The sequence below is a fragment of the Crinia signifera genome, chromosome 2, assembly GCF_055691185.1.
Source record: "Crinia signifera chromosome 2, ASM5569118v1, whole genome shotgun sequence".
In the NCBI taxonomy this organism is placed as follows: domain Eukaryota; kingdom Metazoa; phylum Chordata; class Amphibia; order Anura; family Myobatrachidae; genus Crinia; species Crinia signifera.
Genome location: NC_139218.1, coordinates 243,184,146 through 243,200,454, shown reverse-complemented (window position 1 = coordinate 243,200,454; position 16,309 = coordinate 243,184,146). Strand labels below are relative to the sequence as shown.

Sequence of the window (16,309 nt, the reverse complement as noted above, 5' to 3'; positions counted from 1 at the left end):
ACTGGTTCAGAATGAGAGATTGCGATCAGTATCTGTCATTCTGTACACACAGCGAGATTTGCAATCACTTGCTAAGCAATTTGACTAGCTTTTGACTGCAGCAGGAGAAAATTAATCTCTCGGAGCATACACACAGAGATCTGTGCTTACTTTCTAAGCAATCTTGTCAAATTGCTTGGAAAATAGCACAAAATCGCTCCATGTGTATGCCCCTTAATTAGGGCGCCCTCTGACGAAGTCTACCTGACGAAACGCGCCAGGAAGGTCTGTGACATACGTTAAACTCTACGGCCAGGCTCACGTCACTCCTTCTCCGTTCACGGGTCTCCTAAGCCTGCGGCGCATGCCAGCGTCTTATGGTATCCTGTGAACCGGTCTACTTGCGGATTTCCTAGGACGATTGAGCTGCATTTGCCTGCTATCTATATACTTGCATTGTGGTAACCAGCCCACAGTGTTTTAATAATTGGTACGAGTCCTATCTGTTTTGTACCTGGAATCTGTTTTGGTTCAAATAAATTGTACTCTTTTAATGCACCATGAGGCGCCCTTTTTAACACACACACACACATTATACATGAGTAGCATACCATATTTATAGAGTAGATTGAGTCTAACAGACTCCATTGAAGTGATAAGAGAAGCGGCTTTGTACTGCATATCCAGATTGTCCATGATGGTGCAAAGAGACTTAATAACTTTAGCAACATTCCCTCTAGCTAAGGCGAAGGCCAGGAGATTCATATCCACTTCTGGTGTAGAGCAGCAGCTTAAACAATAGCACAATAACAAAGATTAATCTGAGTAGGGTTTATTATTCCAAAATTCAGGAAAGAATACATTCTGTAACAATATAATAGTGGAAGGAAAGCCATCCATACTATACCTTGCTGTCCTCATTAAGAAGCTGTTCACTTCTTCCAGAACATTTGGTGATAAGAAATTTGGGAACTCTGCAGTACCTTGCGTTAAGGAGAGTGGTGTCATGTGTTGCAAAGCTTTCCTAGAACAAGATACAAACAGTCTATATGATCACATACTGTACGTGAAAGGTAATTTAGATGACAACCAACATATTAGATATATATAAGATATTAAATCTTACTATTTAAAGACTATTTAAGATTAATTTACATAGCGAAGTATAAACAGCATATGAAACCAACAAGAGAGGAGAGCATATAAAACAATCTGACAGCAAATGATGATAATAATAATGCTACATACTGTGTGTGCTGTTGGACAGCTTGTGCAAGCGCTGGATTGGTCTCCATGGAAGTTGTGACAAGTGACGTCAGCAAAGAAAGATACCAAATAGCTGAAGCATCAGATATGGAAACAACAGACTTCTTAATCTTTTGGTAGCCAATAGCTCTAAGGCCATGTATCCTTGTATCACAGCCATCACTCAGACAGCGCTTAATATTAATCTGTACATCTGCACACAAAAATCAAAAACATAAAAGTTAGAATGAACTATTCTGTTGCAAATAAAGTCTATATTTGTATGTACATTGTAGATAGGAGCGAGTAGACTACTGATAAATGAGACTGTTAAGGGGATATCCTATTATATCAGAAGCTGCTTTGGATGCTAAAAATGGCAGGATATCTTGATTTAACGACCGATGGTTTATATAGCGGTATCCTATTAGTGGTCATCTTTATCGTCTTCAAAGCTGACCCATACATCAGGCAAAAACACATGTGAGCGTGGGTAAGTTCCCGCTCACGTAAGTATCCGTCTGGACCAGTGATAACATATCAGGAGTTCTGCTAAACATGCATCAGCCAAGCAAAGCATTATCCCCGATAGCAGCAGTTAACAGGGAAAAGCATGCCTGCATCAGGGATCATAGGAAAGCCCCAACCAAACCTATTAGCGTCGGCGAGTCACCTTAAAAACTTTAGAAATTCTACAGCAAGTGAATATTTAACAATACAGAAGTTATACATATGGTATAGTCTTTTTCACATATAAAGAAGATACTTTACAATGTAAAATAGCAGCCTATACAGTATGACATGACTCTGCTAAAGTTCTGGCAGGTAAGGAAATTGGCAAATTATGTGTCACAATCTCAGCAGTCAGTTTACAGGGACATGCAGAGACTCTTAACTAAAAATAATGATATTATTAGTAATAAAAATAATAGTGATAATATTACAGGTTGAGTATCCGTTTTACAAATTATTAAAAACCATACATTCCAGAAAGTGGGGGGAAAAAAAAAAAACTTCTTGCTGAAAGCACTACTGAGGACATCTGTAACAGCACTACTGAGGACAGGATATGTAACGGGCACTAAATATGTGCAAGAAAACGATTGCTTGGCATTCAAATTCAGGGGTAGATTTATTAAGCTCGGTGAAGTGATAAACTGTCTGTTTTTTATCACCGTCCAATCAGCTGATACCTGTCATTTTTCAAACCAAGCCTGTAACTTCACAGGTAGGAGCTGATTGGCCGGTGATAAAAAACAGACAGTTTATCACTTCAGCAAGCTTAATAAATCTACCCCTCAGTACCTGAGATAGTACACAAACTTTGTTTCATGTTATGAAACCTTGTTACATGCACAAATAAAATATATATTTGTGTGTATTTCATGTGTTTGTACAACATTCATGCAACATACCTCAAGATACTTCATTGAAATATAAAATATTCTGAAATACGGAGTAATCCGTTATCCAAAATTCTTCTGGTCCTGAGCATTTTGGATAAGAGATACTCAACCTGTTCTACCATGGAACAGGAAAAAAGAAGAAGAAGAAAAAACACCACAAGCACTTGAGTTACTGGAATGACTCACACATCTGACTTATGCTGGCGTTTTCCAGCAATGTCACATAGCCTGTAATGTGACTGGGTATGTGGACCTCCCGAGCCACCTGCAAATTGCTGGGATTCCGCCCCACAGCGACAGACACCTGTTGTGGCATATAACTCTGATCTGTAGAACACACTGCAATGGATAAGTGCTTCAGCACAACGTCAGATTTCATTCGTAACCTGAGAGGGGAAATGGAAGAAACTAGATTACAAGAAAGTATAAAGCAAAGTAAAGATGAAAACAATTCAAGTCTTTTTACGGCACAGAGAACATGTGACAATGAATACTTCCGGCAGGACATTGCATCAATAATAAAACCAGTGAAAGTGACTTGTTGAGGAAATTCAAAGGCTTTTCATATTCCACACACTACATAAAATACTACTTTATTGCAGCCAAACTCAATCAGCCATGGGCTCCATGAATTCACACCTAAAACCCGTGGCACATGAACTTACTCTATGGCAATATTTTAGTTTGTAGACCCCAAGTAGATGAAAAGCAGGGGGAAAAAAAAAAAAAACTTTGTTAAAAAATGTGCCTATCCTCGGTCACACTTTTCACAATGGATAGCAGTGCACCAAGAGGCTTTTATAGATCATCATTTGGCCAATGATCACATTTCATTTTAAAGCGCTTATCTGTGACAATGTTTTGATAGAAAAGTGGATTTTAAACTTGTTCTAGTCTAGCGTTTATTCTTCGGTACCCAGGAGACACAGGGCTGACGCTGGGCGCAGGAATTGGAGCAGCCTGGCACCAGGCCTCCCAGGCTCCCCCACCCCCCATACGCACTGCTGCTCCATCACCCAGGTCCTGGCGGTCACAGCACCACACCTCAGTGCGTGACCACGGCCGGTCCCCGGACACTGAGGGGGAATGCACAGCCGCAGCCGGACACCGGGGACTACAGGTAACGGCAATTGCCCTGTGCCTGGGGAGCAGACAGAGTCTCTCTGCACATGGAGGCGCTCGAGGCTGTGCAGCTCCAGCGCACTGAATGCACCCCAAGGTGTCCCTTCTGGGGAAATATTTTGTAAACGGTAATAAGAATATTTTGTAAGCAACTTCTTGTAGAAAATACAAAACATACGGGCATATTCAGCATTGGGCATATGCGGATCAAGTTCCGTCAGTTTGTACTTTTCCATCAACTTGACGTGCGGCTTGTCTACCACCAGGTTGGTGTTCCGTCTATTCAGTATAGACCTCCTGGCATTAAAACACCAATGGGCGAGAAGGGGGCACCTCCCTGAAAGCAGCAGCAATGTGAGCAGTAGCCTGCGCCAGGGTAGCTCCGACCCCTCCCTGAGTCCCTTCAGTGCAGCGCTGCCCTCCCTCAGAGTGCTCCTCCGCCCTCCTGTGTAAATGCCTAGGTAGGATCATCTAGATCACTCCGGCAGCGCTGGCTTCCCAAGCCACCGCAGGATTTGCTGAAGCCACTGCTCCCACTACCTCCAAATAGTGAGTCAACTGCCCTGTAACAGCGGGACAAGCCATGCGGCACCCCGTGCAGTTGCACGGCTTGTCCCCCCTGTAAAAACAGCCCTGTCAACAATTAATCTCATCGTGAAAAAGGTGAATTACGTTTTTTACTGTAAAGAGAAAAAAAAAATCTACTGCAAAAGGTCATTGTATCATTTATCTCTACTATTTTCACCATAAAAGGTGTGGTGTATTTTCTCAAAAGGGTGGTTGGTCTAGGTAGAAGACCCTCTTGAAGACATAAGCAGCTGTGCTGAAATACATAAAAACTGGCATGTTCTCTAGCTTTAGTTTCAGAACCAGCTTCCTCTTAATGTCAGTAGAGGAAGAAAATAAATAAAAGAGAAGTTTTGCTGCCAGTTTTCCTGGCACTGAAACTATGTAGTAAAGTTAAAAAACAATATTTCTATGCTATTTTGGAGCTATAAGAAAATTACACTATGGAAAGCAACATTTGTAGATAAGAGAACAAACATCATTCCATGTTATATTAGGATTCTTAAGTGTATTGCCTTTGAGCCACCAGGAACAGGAGAACCATTCCAGGACAATGTTTTAATACAGGTTGATCCCACGAGCCAGCTTTATTTCGTTTTTTCCTCTCGAGGTATGAATGACGAGGGAGAGGAGAAACAAGTACAAAGCGGTCAATGACATTTTCATTACCGTATCCAGTGTGAGCGGGCACTGCCATCTGACTGCCAGTATGAGGTGGTCTCTCCATTAGTCATCTTGTCTATATCGGAGGAGTTGGATGATGTTTCTATGCTAGTGTAACATTTTGTTACGGTTTTATACTTCAGAGATTCATCACTGCCACTGACTGCAGCAGGACAGTCTAGATGAGGGATGTAAAGATGAAAACAGTGGTTACAACAAGTGTTCTCCTTCAATGTCAAAAGTAAAAACTTGTTGACCCATTGAGCAAAATATCCAAACAAATCTATTAATGTGCATTGAATCACAAGAAATACCATAAAGGATGAGCGAAAAACGAAAATAAATAAACACATTACAGTACTAGCCTTGAGAAAGCAGTTAAGCACGGATTTTGTTTTCTTGCAGGTGTGGGGGGGGGGGAATTGAGGTAACAGGGTGTCAAGATTCAAATAAAAGGCCCCCACCCACTATCGCATGCAGTACCCTGCTAACTCACCCGGCAGCTCTCAGACGGCACAATCACAAACTATGCATTGTATGTGGTCCTTTTGCATACAATGTATTGTATGCGATCCCAGCAAGGGCTACAATGAACAGTCATGGCATTCCGTAGGATCTGCAACTGCGACACGAGGCGCAAGGAAACACGCGTGGCATTGAAATCACAGGAAAATGACATGCGATGTGTACTTTTCATGTGATTCTTTGCAGTAATGAGTGGGAATCGCATAAACACTATATCACACTAGTGGGTGGCGGCCTTTAGTTATCTTATACAAAATGTTGTTTATTTAAAAATACAAAAATAAATAACACACACACACACAATAAATCCTCGGCTTACCTTTTTCTTTCTTGAGAAGCCTTTCTAAATAATCCTTCAGAACAGAGGAACGCATTGTACAAATGTTATTGCAGCACTCTAGCATGGGATAAGGGATCACAGCACTTGAAATACGGTTTCGATGCAAAAAACTTAAAATCTTTGAAGAATGCAAGCTGAGCTGATCTTTTGATTTGGAGAATATGTCAATAAAACCTGGAACAGAAAATCAATCTATAGTATAGTATTATGGTACCGTGCTTAGGTGCAATTATATTGAGTAAATGATTTCAATCTGTATAGAAAAACAGACTATGAGCATTCTGCCGAAGGCATCACTGTGAGTCCTACAACTAATGGATTAGTGATTCTCCACTTTGGACCTACTTGGACTTCCTTGTTTACTATGTGGCTAACCCCGTAAAAAAAAAAAAAAAAAAGGAATGAATGAATACTCATTTACAACCAGTGTTCTAATTCTATATATACCTGTTTTCCTATTAACATTCCAGCTCCGTGAGGAAACATATTAGACGCTATCCACATATCTTCCTACATCACTTAAATTAGCACAAGCATGGTATATTATTTCCTCTGAGATTATGGGACAGATTCAGACTTGTACACACAGCTGCAAAAACGCACAGCTGGCGATCATCGATAAACAGCCCACGTACAGTTTGCAGTACACACGCACAAGACCATTCTACTATGAAATCCTGCAACTACTTCTACACGCATGCTGTTTGCAAGGTGATTGGCAGGAAATAGGTGTATGGGGGTGGAAACCAAAGCAGTGTAGGACCGTCCCGGGTGGGGGGTTCGTATGCAGTCTCTTCACATGCAATGTATGCGACCTCAGTTCCCTCCTCACATAGGGTGAGATGCAGCAAATAGTTTCCTCATTTTTTTTGTTAGATTTCATTTTGCATTATGCAACAAGCGGATTATCATTTTTTTTTTTGGCTAATTTTCTTTTCACATACCTGTGTCAATCACTACCCATCGCGTTCCTTTCACATAGGTTTCAATGGTAGTTCCGGTTATGCATCAATGATGTGGATGGTAACTTTTCTCCTCAATGAGGAGAATCCTTTCCACATTTTCAAACACAGCAGTGTAGTAGTAGTAGTAGTTACTTGTTCTAGGTACACTTTTTAGAATGTTTGACTGACTGGCATCTTCTCCACACAAGGCTCAGTCTACCCCTGCAGCCAGCCAGCCCCGCTCATATAGCTGCAAAGCTAGTCATATATATATATATATATATATATATATATATATACACCATGTCAGGAGCGCACTCGCGGTGGGTGGGCTACACTGGAGATAGCCTTTATGCGATGACTGAGTGCCAGGGAGCCCCCCCACCTAGTGCCAGGGAGCCCACCCCCCCCCCACTCACCCACACTTTCTTTGCAGCTGCTGCTATTGGCCTGTGAGATTGGGTAGGAGGGAGAGCCGCAGGTAAGCTACTGTAGCACCAGCACAGCCATGGACAGCTGTGTGCAGGGTGTGTGTGACAACTCACAACTGCAGCAGTGCTCATCCCTCTACCGAGAACACATCGCAGTGGGTGGCTCTCAACGCTGACAGAGGAAACTGCACAAGAGATTGTGGCATACTAGCAGTAATAAATTAGAATCGTGGGCAAAAGCACAAGTTAAAAAATGCATAAATGTACCGATAAATGGTGCATCTCACCCATAGTATAGACCATCTTCTGTATTAATACTGTATCCTGAATATAAAAAGAACAACGTTTACATTAATGTCCATTGTGCATTACTTGGCTCTTCTACAGCTCCCTCAGACAATGTTCCACCGATTGGGAGATTGTATTTGAAAACGCCCCTCTTGAATTCCTGTGTTTGCCACTAAAGCTATACCTTCCATTTTTACCCATGGTAATTTACTGTAGGTAATTGGATTCCCCTAAATATAGATGGAAACTGGATGAAAGTCACAACAGATTAAGGGGGAGATTCTCTAAGCTAAAAATGCGGTAAAAACCCCGTTATCGGGGTTTTTACCGCATTTTGGGATGCTGTAAGCATCCCCCGCCGGGTTATCGCGGCGGGGGGCATCGCCAGAAAAATCTGGCAATGCCCCATAGAAGCCAATGGGCTTCTATCGCAACCCTCCGCCGACCCCCCGCATCGCCCCCTCACCTGTGTCCGGGCAGCACAGCGTAGTGCTGCCCGGACCTGTGACCTCCTCCCTGCACTGATCCTCTTCCGGGTGCAGGGAGGAGGAGAGCCTGGCGCAGCAGCAGCAGCGCCGGGTGTGGGAGGGAGGGGAGAGCCGCCGGGACCTGCTGGGACCCGGCGACTCTCACCGCAAAGGACAGCTCTTAACGCAAGAGCTGTCCTTTGCCTTAATTATCGCATATGTTAAAGCATATGCGATAATTAAATATGCGATGGGCGGCGAAGGGGGGCGGAGATTCTTAGAGAATCTCCCCCTAAGTCCTATGAATGAGCCTTATGTAGGAAAGAACAACAGCCTTAAAAATCAAGGTGACGTGATCTCCAGTCCTGCAATTGTTCTATCTGCCATAAATAGGGTAAAACCTGTATATCAGTAGTTCTCAAACTGTGTACCTAGGCACCCTGGGGTGCCACTGGACATTTGAAGAGGTGCCTTGGGCTGGTGGTCTAGGGCTGATGCAAATTATTCATGAGGACTGGTAGCGGTCAGTCTTAAACTATGTGGAAAAACAGAAGTGAGTCCTGTCACACACTGCATAACTCAACCTATAGCTGGGTACACACTAGCAAATAACTAGAACAATGGTGTCATGAGAGAAAAATATAGGGCATACACACTGACTGATATTGTTCACGATTTCTCTGTCAGTGATGTCACCCTCCCCCCCTCCGCTCCATACATGCAGTCGGTGATGATATTGTCAGATTGAGCTACATGTACAGACGACAGGCGGGGGTCGTTAACAATCCGTGGCCACTTGTAACGTTAACAATATTGAACTTACACATTTATATGATGATATGCACATGTTGTTATTGCTAAATAAATCAATATTGTCCACATCGCTAACTATATATCGCCCAGTGGGTACCTAGCTTTAGAATGACATATAAAAACAACTTGCTAAATTTTTTTTTTTTTTAAACTTCTCAATAAAGAAACTTTTAGCTTGGTGCCGTGAAAAAAATTATGATACTTTAGGGTGCCATGATTTAAAAAAACTTTGGGAACCACTGCTGTATGATAAGCTGGAGGCAACAGGTACAGTTAGGATTAAAGATTTTCTGGCCTAAAGGCAGCATGACTTGTCTTTTTCAGTTCATCTGGATCGTGGGTGTGACCTGTGCTATCTGAGTGGAATCTTTTAAAATTACTTATATCCAAATGTAGATGGGCCCCAAAAGCAGTTAGTTAGAGCTACTATACTTGGTAAAGTGCTTGGAAATGGTGCTGATGATTCAATATAAATGTATCTATCTCTTATTCCTTTTTTCCCAAAAATTTAACAGTGTAATGTGGGCTAGGTGAAATGAGGGAGATTGCTAGACTAATGAAGGAGAGAGGGAGATTGCTTATTATTCAGGGAGTCTCCTGCAGAATGCAGGAGGGTAGGCAACTATGCTTTAAAGACGTTGAACATTCAAATGATTATGGGATAAGCATGATCAGATGTTTGCAAAGGGACAAAGGGTTGATTAGTCACTGTAAGGAAGTATGACAACACCTCTTTGCAACAGCAACACCACCAACCACAAACCTGGAAACTGTCTCCAAGGTACAAACATTGTAAGGGCTCAACTTGAACATTGCCATTTGCCTTCAGTCAGTGTAGTTAAAGAATGACTTTGCAGACACAAAAAAAAAACAGATTTGTGTTTTTGTATAGTGACAGCACATACATTGTATGTATGCACTGAAAAATACAAACTGCAACAAAAATGCTCACCTAGAATGTTAGCAAGGGTGCATCTTACCATCCATGAAAGTTTTCAGGCAAATTAACAGTATATCGCAATTATTAAGAAAAATGCCAAAATCAGACGGGGAAATTCTATGCGATTCCGGTTGTTAGGTCAGTCAATAAGTTGACCGGTATTTGTCACCAGGCAAAAGGTTGAAAGTCAAAAGGCCAACATGGAAATGGTCTAAATGAGTTTTTCATGCTTTTTTTTTTTACATTCCTATAACTTGTTCATAATTGCTCTTACTACGTTACATCCTCCATGTGGAATACAACTGGGAACAGTAAAGTGTGCCGAGCTAAGAATTACAATAATTGGAAGGACAAAAAACAAGTAAAAAATTCCTGCTGACCGTATCATGTGTCAAACATTTCAATGGAAACCTTTTGTCCATGTTAACCAGTTTTTCATATAGGTCGGCCATTCAAGGTCAACCTAATTGACTGTCGACCTAGATACGGTCAACCTAATGATCCACACCCATTCTATATGCTAAGCTAAAACCCAGCATTTAGGGCAACATTCAGGGGAGTATTTATGAAATCTTCCTACCTAGGGATTGTTGTACTGTATAATGTACCAATATGGGGGGTGGGGGTGTATTAGCACATGGTATGCACGCCTATTCAACTTCCACTTGCCTGGCTGTGGCGGGTGCCTGCTCTGGGTTGCGCAGGAGATCTCGTATGAGTAGTGAGATCTTGCACATGTGCACTGGAGCCAATTGTAAGATGGAGTAACAGCTTATAAGATGTGAGCTCTAGCAGGCATAGCCAGAGAAGGGATGTTTCATTCTGACAGACAAGATGTTCATACATCTGGCCGATGCTTTGCTTAGGAGGTGATGCAGGAAGTGTTATAGCAGCACAATACATGCTGCAAAAATACATCTACCCCCTACTGTCACAAATCTGCTTAGACTCCTCTGCCGGACACTATCACAGGACAGGCCAACCTGTGGCTCTCCAGATGTTGTGAAACTACAAATCCCAGCATGCCTTACCACAGTTTTAACACTCCCTTATAGCAAAACTGTGGCAAGGCATGATGGGATTTGTAGTTTGACAACATGTGGAGAGCCACAGGTTGGCCAGGCCTGCTCTATCCCCTGTCTCTGCAGTGGAGGCTCCTTGCTGCCAAGCAGATGCATAACAAGCGTCTTCTCAGTCAAAAGCAGGGGGCCATGGCATCTACAAGAGTCACTTCCTACCCATGTCAATCTAATGCTTGTGTCGACCTAGACTTATTTCGACCTAATGCTTGTTGACCCAATGTTCGTATCCCCTCAGATACTATTCTAGCTAAAATCCCTAGTTCGGTCCCAAAGACAAACAGTTGTGACACCTTCTAATCAGCTGAGCTGTCCCTTATACCACTTTCAGACAGAAATATTTGAAATCCCCAGCATTATCCGGTACCAGCCTGACCCTTCTGTGTGAAAGGGTCAACCCGGGTCAAAATTCCAAAAGGACCAGTGTCGAAGGGTAAATTACCGGGTGTAAATTTTTAACCCGGTAAGATATTTTCTGTTGAAAAGGGGTATTAGGGTCCAGGAACCAAGAATGTTTGGGAAGCACTGCTTTAAACTGTATAATAGGTTACACTTTAGATAAAACTTATTATGTTAGGTGTAAGCTTCTGAAAAATAACAACCATATTGTATACAAGCTTTTATTACGCTCTTCGGAGCTAAAAATGATTGGATGATTGTAGCAGGTATTGCACTGACATTTTTCACTGTGTTAGTAAATAAGCCTCTGAATTTATACATTTAAGAGGATGGAATTTAGTACAAGATACAGACTACCGCAACTGATAACTCTGCAAAGCCTTTTGCAACTATAACAGGTAATTTTATATCATGCTGGATATTATCAAAGTTAAAGGTCCATAGACACTGGGCGATTTTGCCCAGCGTGTATGGACAACGATGAGTGATTTTGGTACTTATATGTTAGTTGGGCGCCCACTAAGCTATTTGTTTAGTTTTCCGCGACCGCTCGCCATGCTCGGTGGCTCATGGATAGTGGGGGTATGAGCGTACTAACTATAGTGGGCACCCAACTAACATAAGTACCGTGATTTTCATAGGGGGGACGACTTTCCATAGCAGGACACTATGGAAAGCCTTCCATCCTGTTGCGTGTCTGCTGGTAATACCAGCAGATGAGCAGAGACCACCGGCGATTATGCAGGAGCTCAAAATCGCCCAGTGTGTACGGGCCTTAAATCTAGCAGAGGTTTCACATCTTCCAACACACTGGAAAACAATCTACATTAAAATGTTCTTATTATATATATAAAATTATATTTTCATGTGGCTTTGTGTGCCTAAATAGAGCTGATGGTTTTAAAACGAGAGAGGGGCACGGTGGCTTGATTGGGTCCAGATTACGTTCACAACCACGAAGGCCCCCAACCTTGTGAGTGTCCCAGGGGCCCAAATAAAGGTTCAGCCTATACACAAAGTGGTTCAGGGAAGCAAGATACAAACCCGAGCAACACCTAGGGGAATGTAGGAAGCAGGAAACCACAGACTGAGAGTTATATTGTGGGAGGAGCAGGGTCCCCCAGCAGCACAGAGTATATCAGGATATGAGGGATGTGTCAGTGAGGACAGGGCTACATGTGACAGTGGAATGCAGTTCTGATGAAGTACCGCCAGTGACCACTAGAGGCTACTTGATGGACCAAATTACTAAAGAGAAAGGAATTTTTGCAGGGACACTGATATGTGAAAAAATTGCTGGATATGGAGAGAGCTGTAAAGACAGATTGGAGGTAGGAGCAGCTAGGCACTGTGGTGGGGTGTAGTTGAGAAGCAGTCATTTTGACATGCTTTCAACTAATGCAGAAATAAAATTTGGTTTCAGGGCTGGTCTGTACAACATGTGCCATGCTGGCTGCAATAAAGTTAATCACCAAATATGGCAGAAAGAAAGTATCAGGTTTCATTATTGTGCCCTCTCATTTCCATGTTTACGATGACTTACAGAATACATGGCTAATTAAGTAAGAATTCTAAACTATACATGATTAATTAAAATTAAGACCATAATTTACTATATACAGTAAGGATTTGAACAAAAATTCAAATTATCCAAAGAAATGCAAAGACACTAGGGTTTAATTAAATTTATTTGGACATTAGGTAATTCATCTTCACCAGCCGCAGTAGTGGGTATGCCCGCACGCACGCCCCCTTCTCGCTGGAGCAGCGGATAAGCGGCGGGTCTCTGCACACACACACCCACCCCCCGGAGCAGCGGGTATGCCTGCCAACCTCCCCCCCCCCTCTGGGTGGGGGCGGGCATAACCACTGCTCCAGCAAGGGGGGGGGGGGGGTGTGCAGAGACCCGCCGCTCTGGGGAGGGCAGGGGGGTGCGGGCATATCCACTGCTCCAGCGAGAAGGGGGGGTGAGTGCGGGCATACCCACTACTGCGGCGGGTGGGGGGGGCGTGCTCGCAGACCCTCTGCCCTGGGGGAGGGAAGGAGGGCGGGCAGCGTTGTTGGCAGACCTGCAGCTCCGGTGAAGGGGGTGCAGGCAGACCCTCTGATCCTGGGGGGAGGTGCAGGCAGACCCGCTGCTCGCGCGGGGCAGGGGGTGCACTAAGACCCGCTGATCCAGGGAGGGGGAGGTTTGTTGTGCAGGCAGACCCTCGCTGATCCAGGGGGGTGCGGGTAGACCTGCTGCTCCTTGGGTTGGGGCGGTGCAGACCTGCTGCTCCTGGGGTTGGGGCAGTGCAGACCTGCTGATCCAGGGGAGTGCGTGCAGACCCGCTAATCTGGGCAGGGGGTTGTGCGCTCAGACCCGCTGATCGAGGGGTGGGGGCGGGGTGGGGGGGGTGTTGTATGGGCAGACCCGCTGCTTGGGGGGGGGGGGGGATGCGGGCAAACACGCTGATATGGGCGGGGGGTTGTGCGCACAGACCTGCTAGTCATGGGGTGGGGTGCTTGCGTGGGCAGACCCGCTGATCCTGGGGCTGGGGCAATGCAGACCTGCGGATCCGGGGGGTGCGGCCAGACCCGCTGCTGGCGGGGGGGGGGGGGGTGCAGGCGGACCCGCTGCTCACCTGTTGGCTGTGGTGTATAATGGTGGATGTTGTGTAATGGTGTGACGGATCAGTGCACCAACATACCCAGACTGGGACCAGCCGAGAGCCCCACTATCTACAGTAAGGAAGCATAACATCGCTGGTGTCCGTACCGATTAAAGGTAACAATAATTTAAGTACACCTACTCCGTACCTGACTTCTCTGCTAAAAAGCCTTTAAAGGAATATTTCCTGTGGATTACAAATTTCTGTTGGGAGAACTCACAAATTATCCACGATCCCCCTTATTGTTGTCCCCCAAATACAGCGCTGGGAATTCCACCCCTATTATTCAGGACACCAACATCTGGTCTATATATGCGCATATTTGAACAATCAACTGGGACCTGGTAATTATATGCCATTTACATATAGCACCATATTGATGCACATGTTTTAAAGTATTTTATATGCATGCATAATATTTTGTGTATTTATATTGTACATTATTTTATATTTTATTTTTCATTTATTTTTCATGTTATTTGCTGATCAATTAAATGGTTTTATTTAGTTTGCAAAAGGCGCCTACTGGTACTTTTTTCGGTACTTGTTTCCTAGCACGGCCACAATCGCGGGCATCGGGTGTCATTTTTAGTGGTATACGACGCGACCGACGCGATGCCCCCGATTTTCCCATTGAAATGCATTGAAAAAAGTCAAAATCGCGTCGGTCGCGTCGTATGCGGCTAAAAAAGGCTTAAATGGTCCAGACGCGATGCCCACGATTTCCCCATAGGAAACAATGTTAAATGGCTCAATGTACCCGCGATGCCCCCGATTTCTCATAGGGAACAATGTTAAATACCTCAATTTCACCAAATCATCATAGGGAACAATGGTAAATGGGCCAGAAAGCCCCCAAAACACCCCAGAACAGTGAAATGTCCCCCCAAAAGTAGTTTACGCCACCCCACGATCAACGCGAACCCGAAGCGTGGCGACGGTACGCGTCCTCCGACCTTTTCATACCCCCACTATCCACGTCGGCGTGGAGTTGAGAATAGAATAGTGTGACGAGCGCAGCGAGCCACCGAGCCCGAAGCGTGGCGAGCCCCGCGAGGGGACGCGGATACCTTCACAGGTAAACGCGTCCCTTTGCGGGCTTCACAGGTATCCGCGTCCCCTTGCGGGGCTCGCCACGCTTCGGGCTCACCACACTATTCTATTCTCAACTCCACGCCGACGTGGATAGTGGGGGTATGAAAAGGTCGGAGGACGCGTACCGCTGCGCTCGCCACGCTTCGGGTTCGCGTTGATCGTGGGGTGGCGTAAAATACTTTTGGGGGGACATTTCACTGTTCAGGGGTGTTTTGGGGGGGTTTATGGCCAATTTAACATTGTTCCCTATGATGATTTGGGTAAATTGACCCATTTAACATTGTTTCCTATGGGAAATCGGGGGCATCGCGGCTAAATTGAGGCATTTAACATTGTTCCCTATGGGGAAATCGCGGGCATCGCGTCGCGACCATCACACCCGATTTTTTAGTGCTTGCGATGGCCCCGATTTTTCCTCACGATGCCCACGATCATGATCGTTGTGGCCGTGCTAGGAAACAAGTACCCTTTTTTCCTATAATGGTGGATGGTGGGTAGTGCTGTAGCCCTGGCTGGGTGGGGGAGGTGTTTTCCAAGGGGGTGGGGATGTGTATAACGCTGGTCTATCCCTAGGGGGGGGCGGGTTTGTGTATAACGCTGGGCAGAGGGGGGTGTCCTAAGGCAAAAACTAGGTGTCTATAACACCGTCAATCACTCTTGTAACCCCGCCCAGCGTTATACACACAGGGGATGAGTGACAGATCTGGCTAAATATACAAGAGATTCAATGAAATATTTTGAAAAGTAATAGACTGTAAACTGCGCACAGCATTCAATGCAATACATGTACAATAAGCAACTTGTCTTGTATTGAATGCTGCTACTAATTTTACAGTCTAAACTGTAAAACCCCCAGCCACGGGCATGTTTAGGGTGTGGAAAGGGGAAATCAATGGGACCGGTCTTCATAACTGGTGCGTGTTGTCCCCAAACTGTATGTGCTCTAAACCAGAGGTCTCCATCATTGAACAAAGACTTGCACCAGGCTGATCAGATCCTATGGTTAGTCTGCATAAGCCAAAGCCAAAAGCTGTGACTATCATGATATGATGCTGCTACCATGGTTGCTAACAGGAAGAATATTTTACTCTCAGACGTTGGGCTATACTATGCAAATCGGAATAAGCCTTTAGGAAATATATTGTGGAGATCTGTTATGCTTCGGGTTTTTTTTACTAAGGTGGGAGTTCTGTTTCACATGGAATGTTGCTACAGGAAACCAATCAGAATCTTATTTATTAAGCCCCTGTTAGAAAAGAATAGATAGAATCTGGTTGTTTACCCATAGCAACATTCCATCTTTAATAGAACACCTATCATAGTAAATAAACCCCTTTGGGGTATATTCAAATGTA

At 44.3% G+C, this 16,309-nt stretch overlaps 1 protein-coding gene across 2 annotated transcripts in view; it reads right to left on the bottom strand.

Annotated features, from left to right (window-relative positions):
- Nucleotides 1–16,309, bottom strand: part of ZZEF1 (zinc finger ZZ-type and EF-hand domain containing 1) — a 130,301-nt gene that overhangs the window by 102,946 nt on the left and 11,046 nt on the right. For both annotated transcript variants that reach the window (XM_083174134.1, XM_083174135.1), the window contains exons 3-8: nucleotides 5,827–6,021; nucleotides 4,989–5,160; nucleotides 2,817–3,016; nucleotides 1,228–1,438; nucleotides 887–1,003; nucleotides 591–769 (exon numbers count right to left, since the gene is read on the bottom strand). In XM_083174134.1, coding sequence (XP_083030260.1) covers nucleotides 591–769; nucleotides 887–1,003; nucleotides 1,228–1,438; nucleotides 2,817–3,016; nucleotides 4,989–5,160; nucleotides 5,827–6,021 — 1,074 coding nt within the window. The remainder of the gene's footprint in view (nucleotides 1–590; nucleotides 770–886; nucleotides 1,004–1,227; nucleotides 1,439–2,816; nucleotides 3,017–4,988; nucleotides 5,161–5,826; nucleotides 6,022–16,309) is intronic.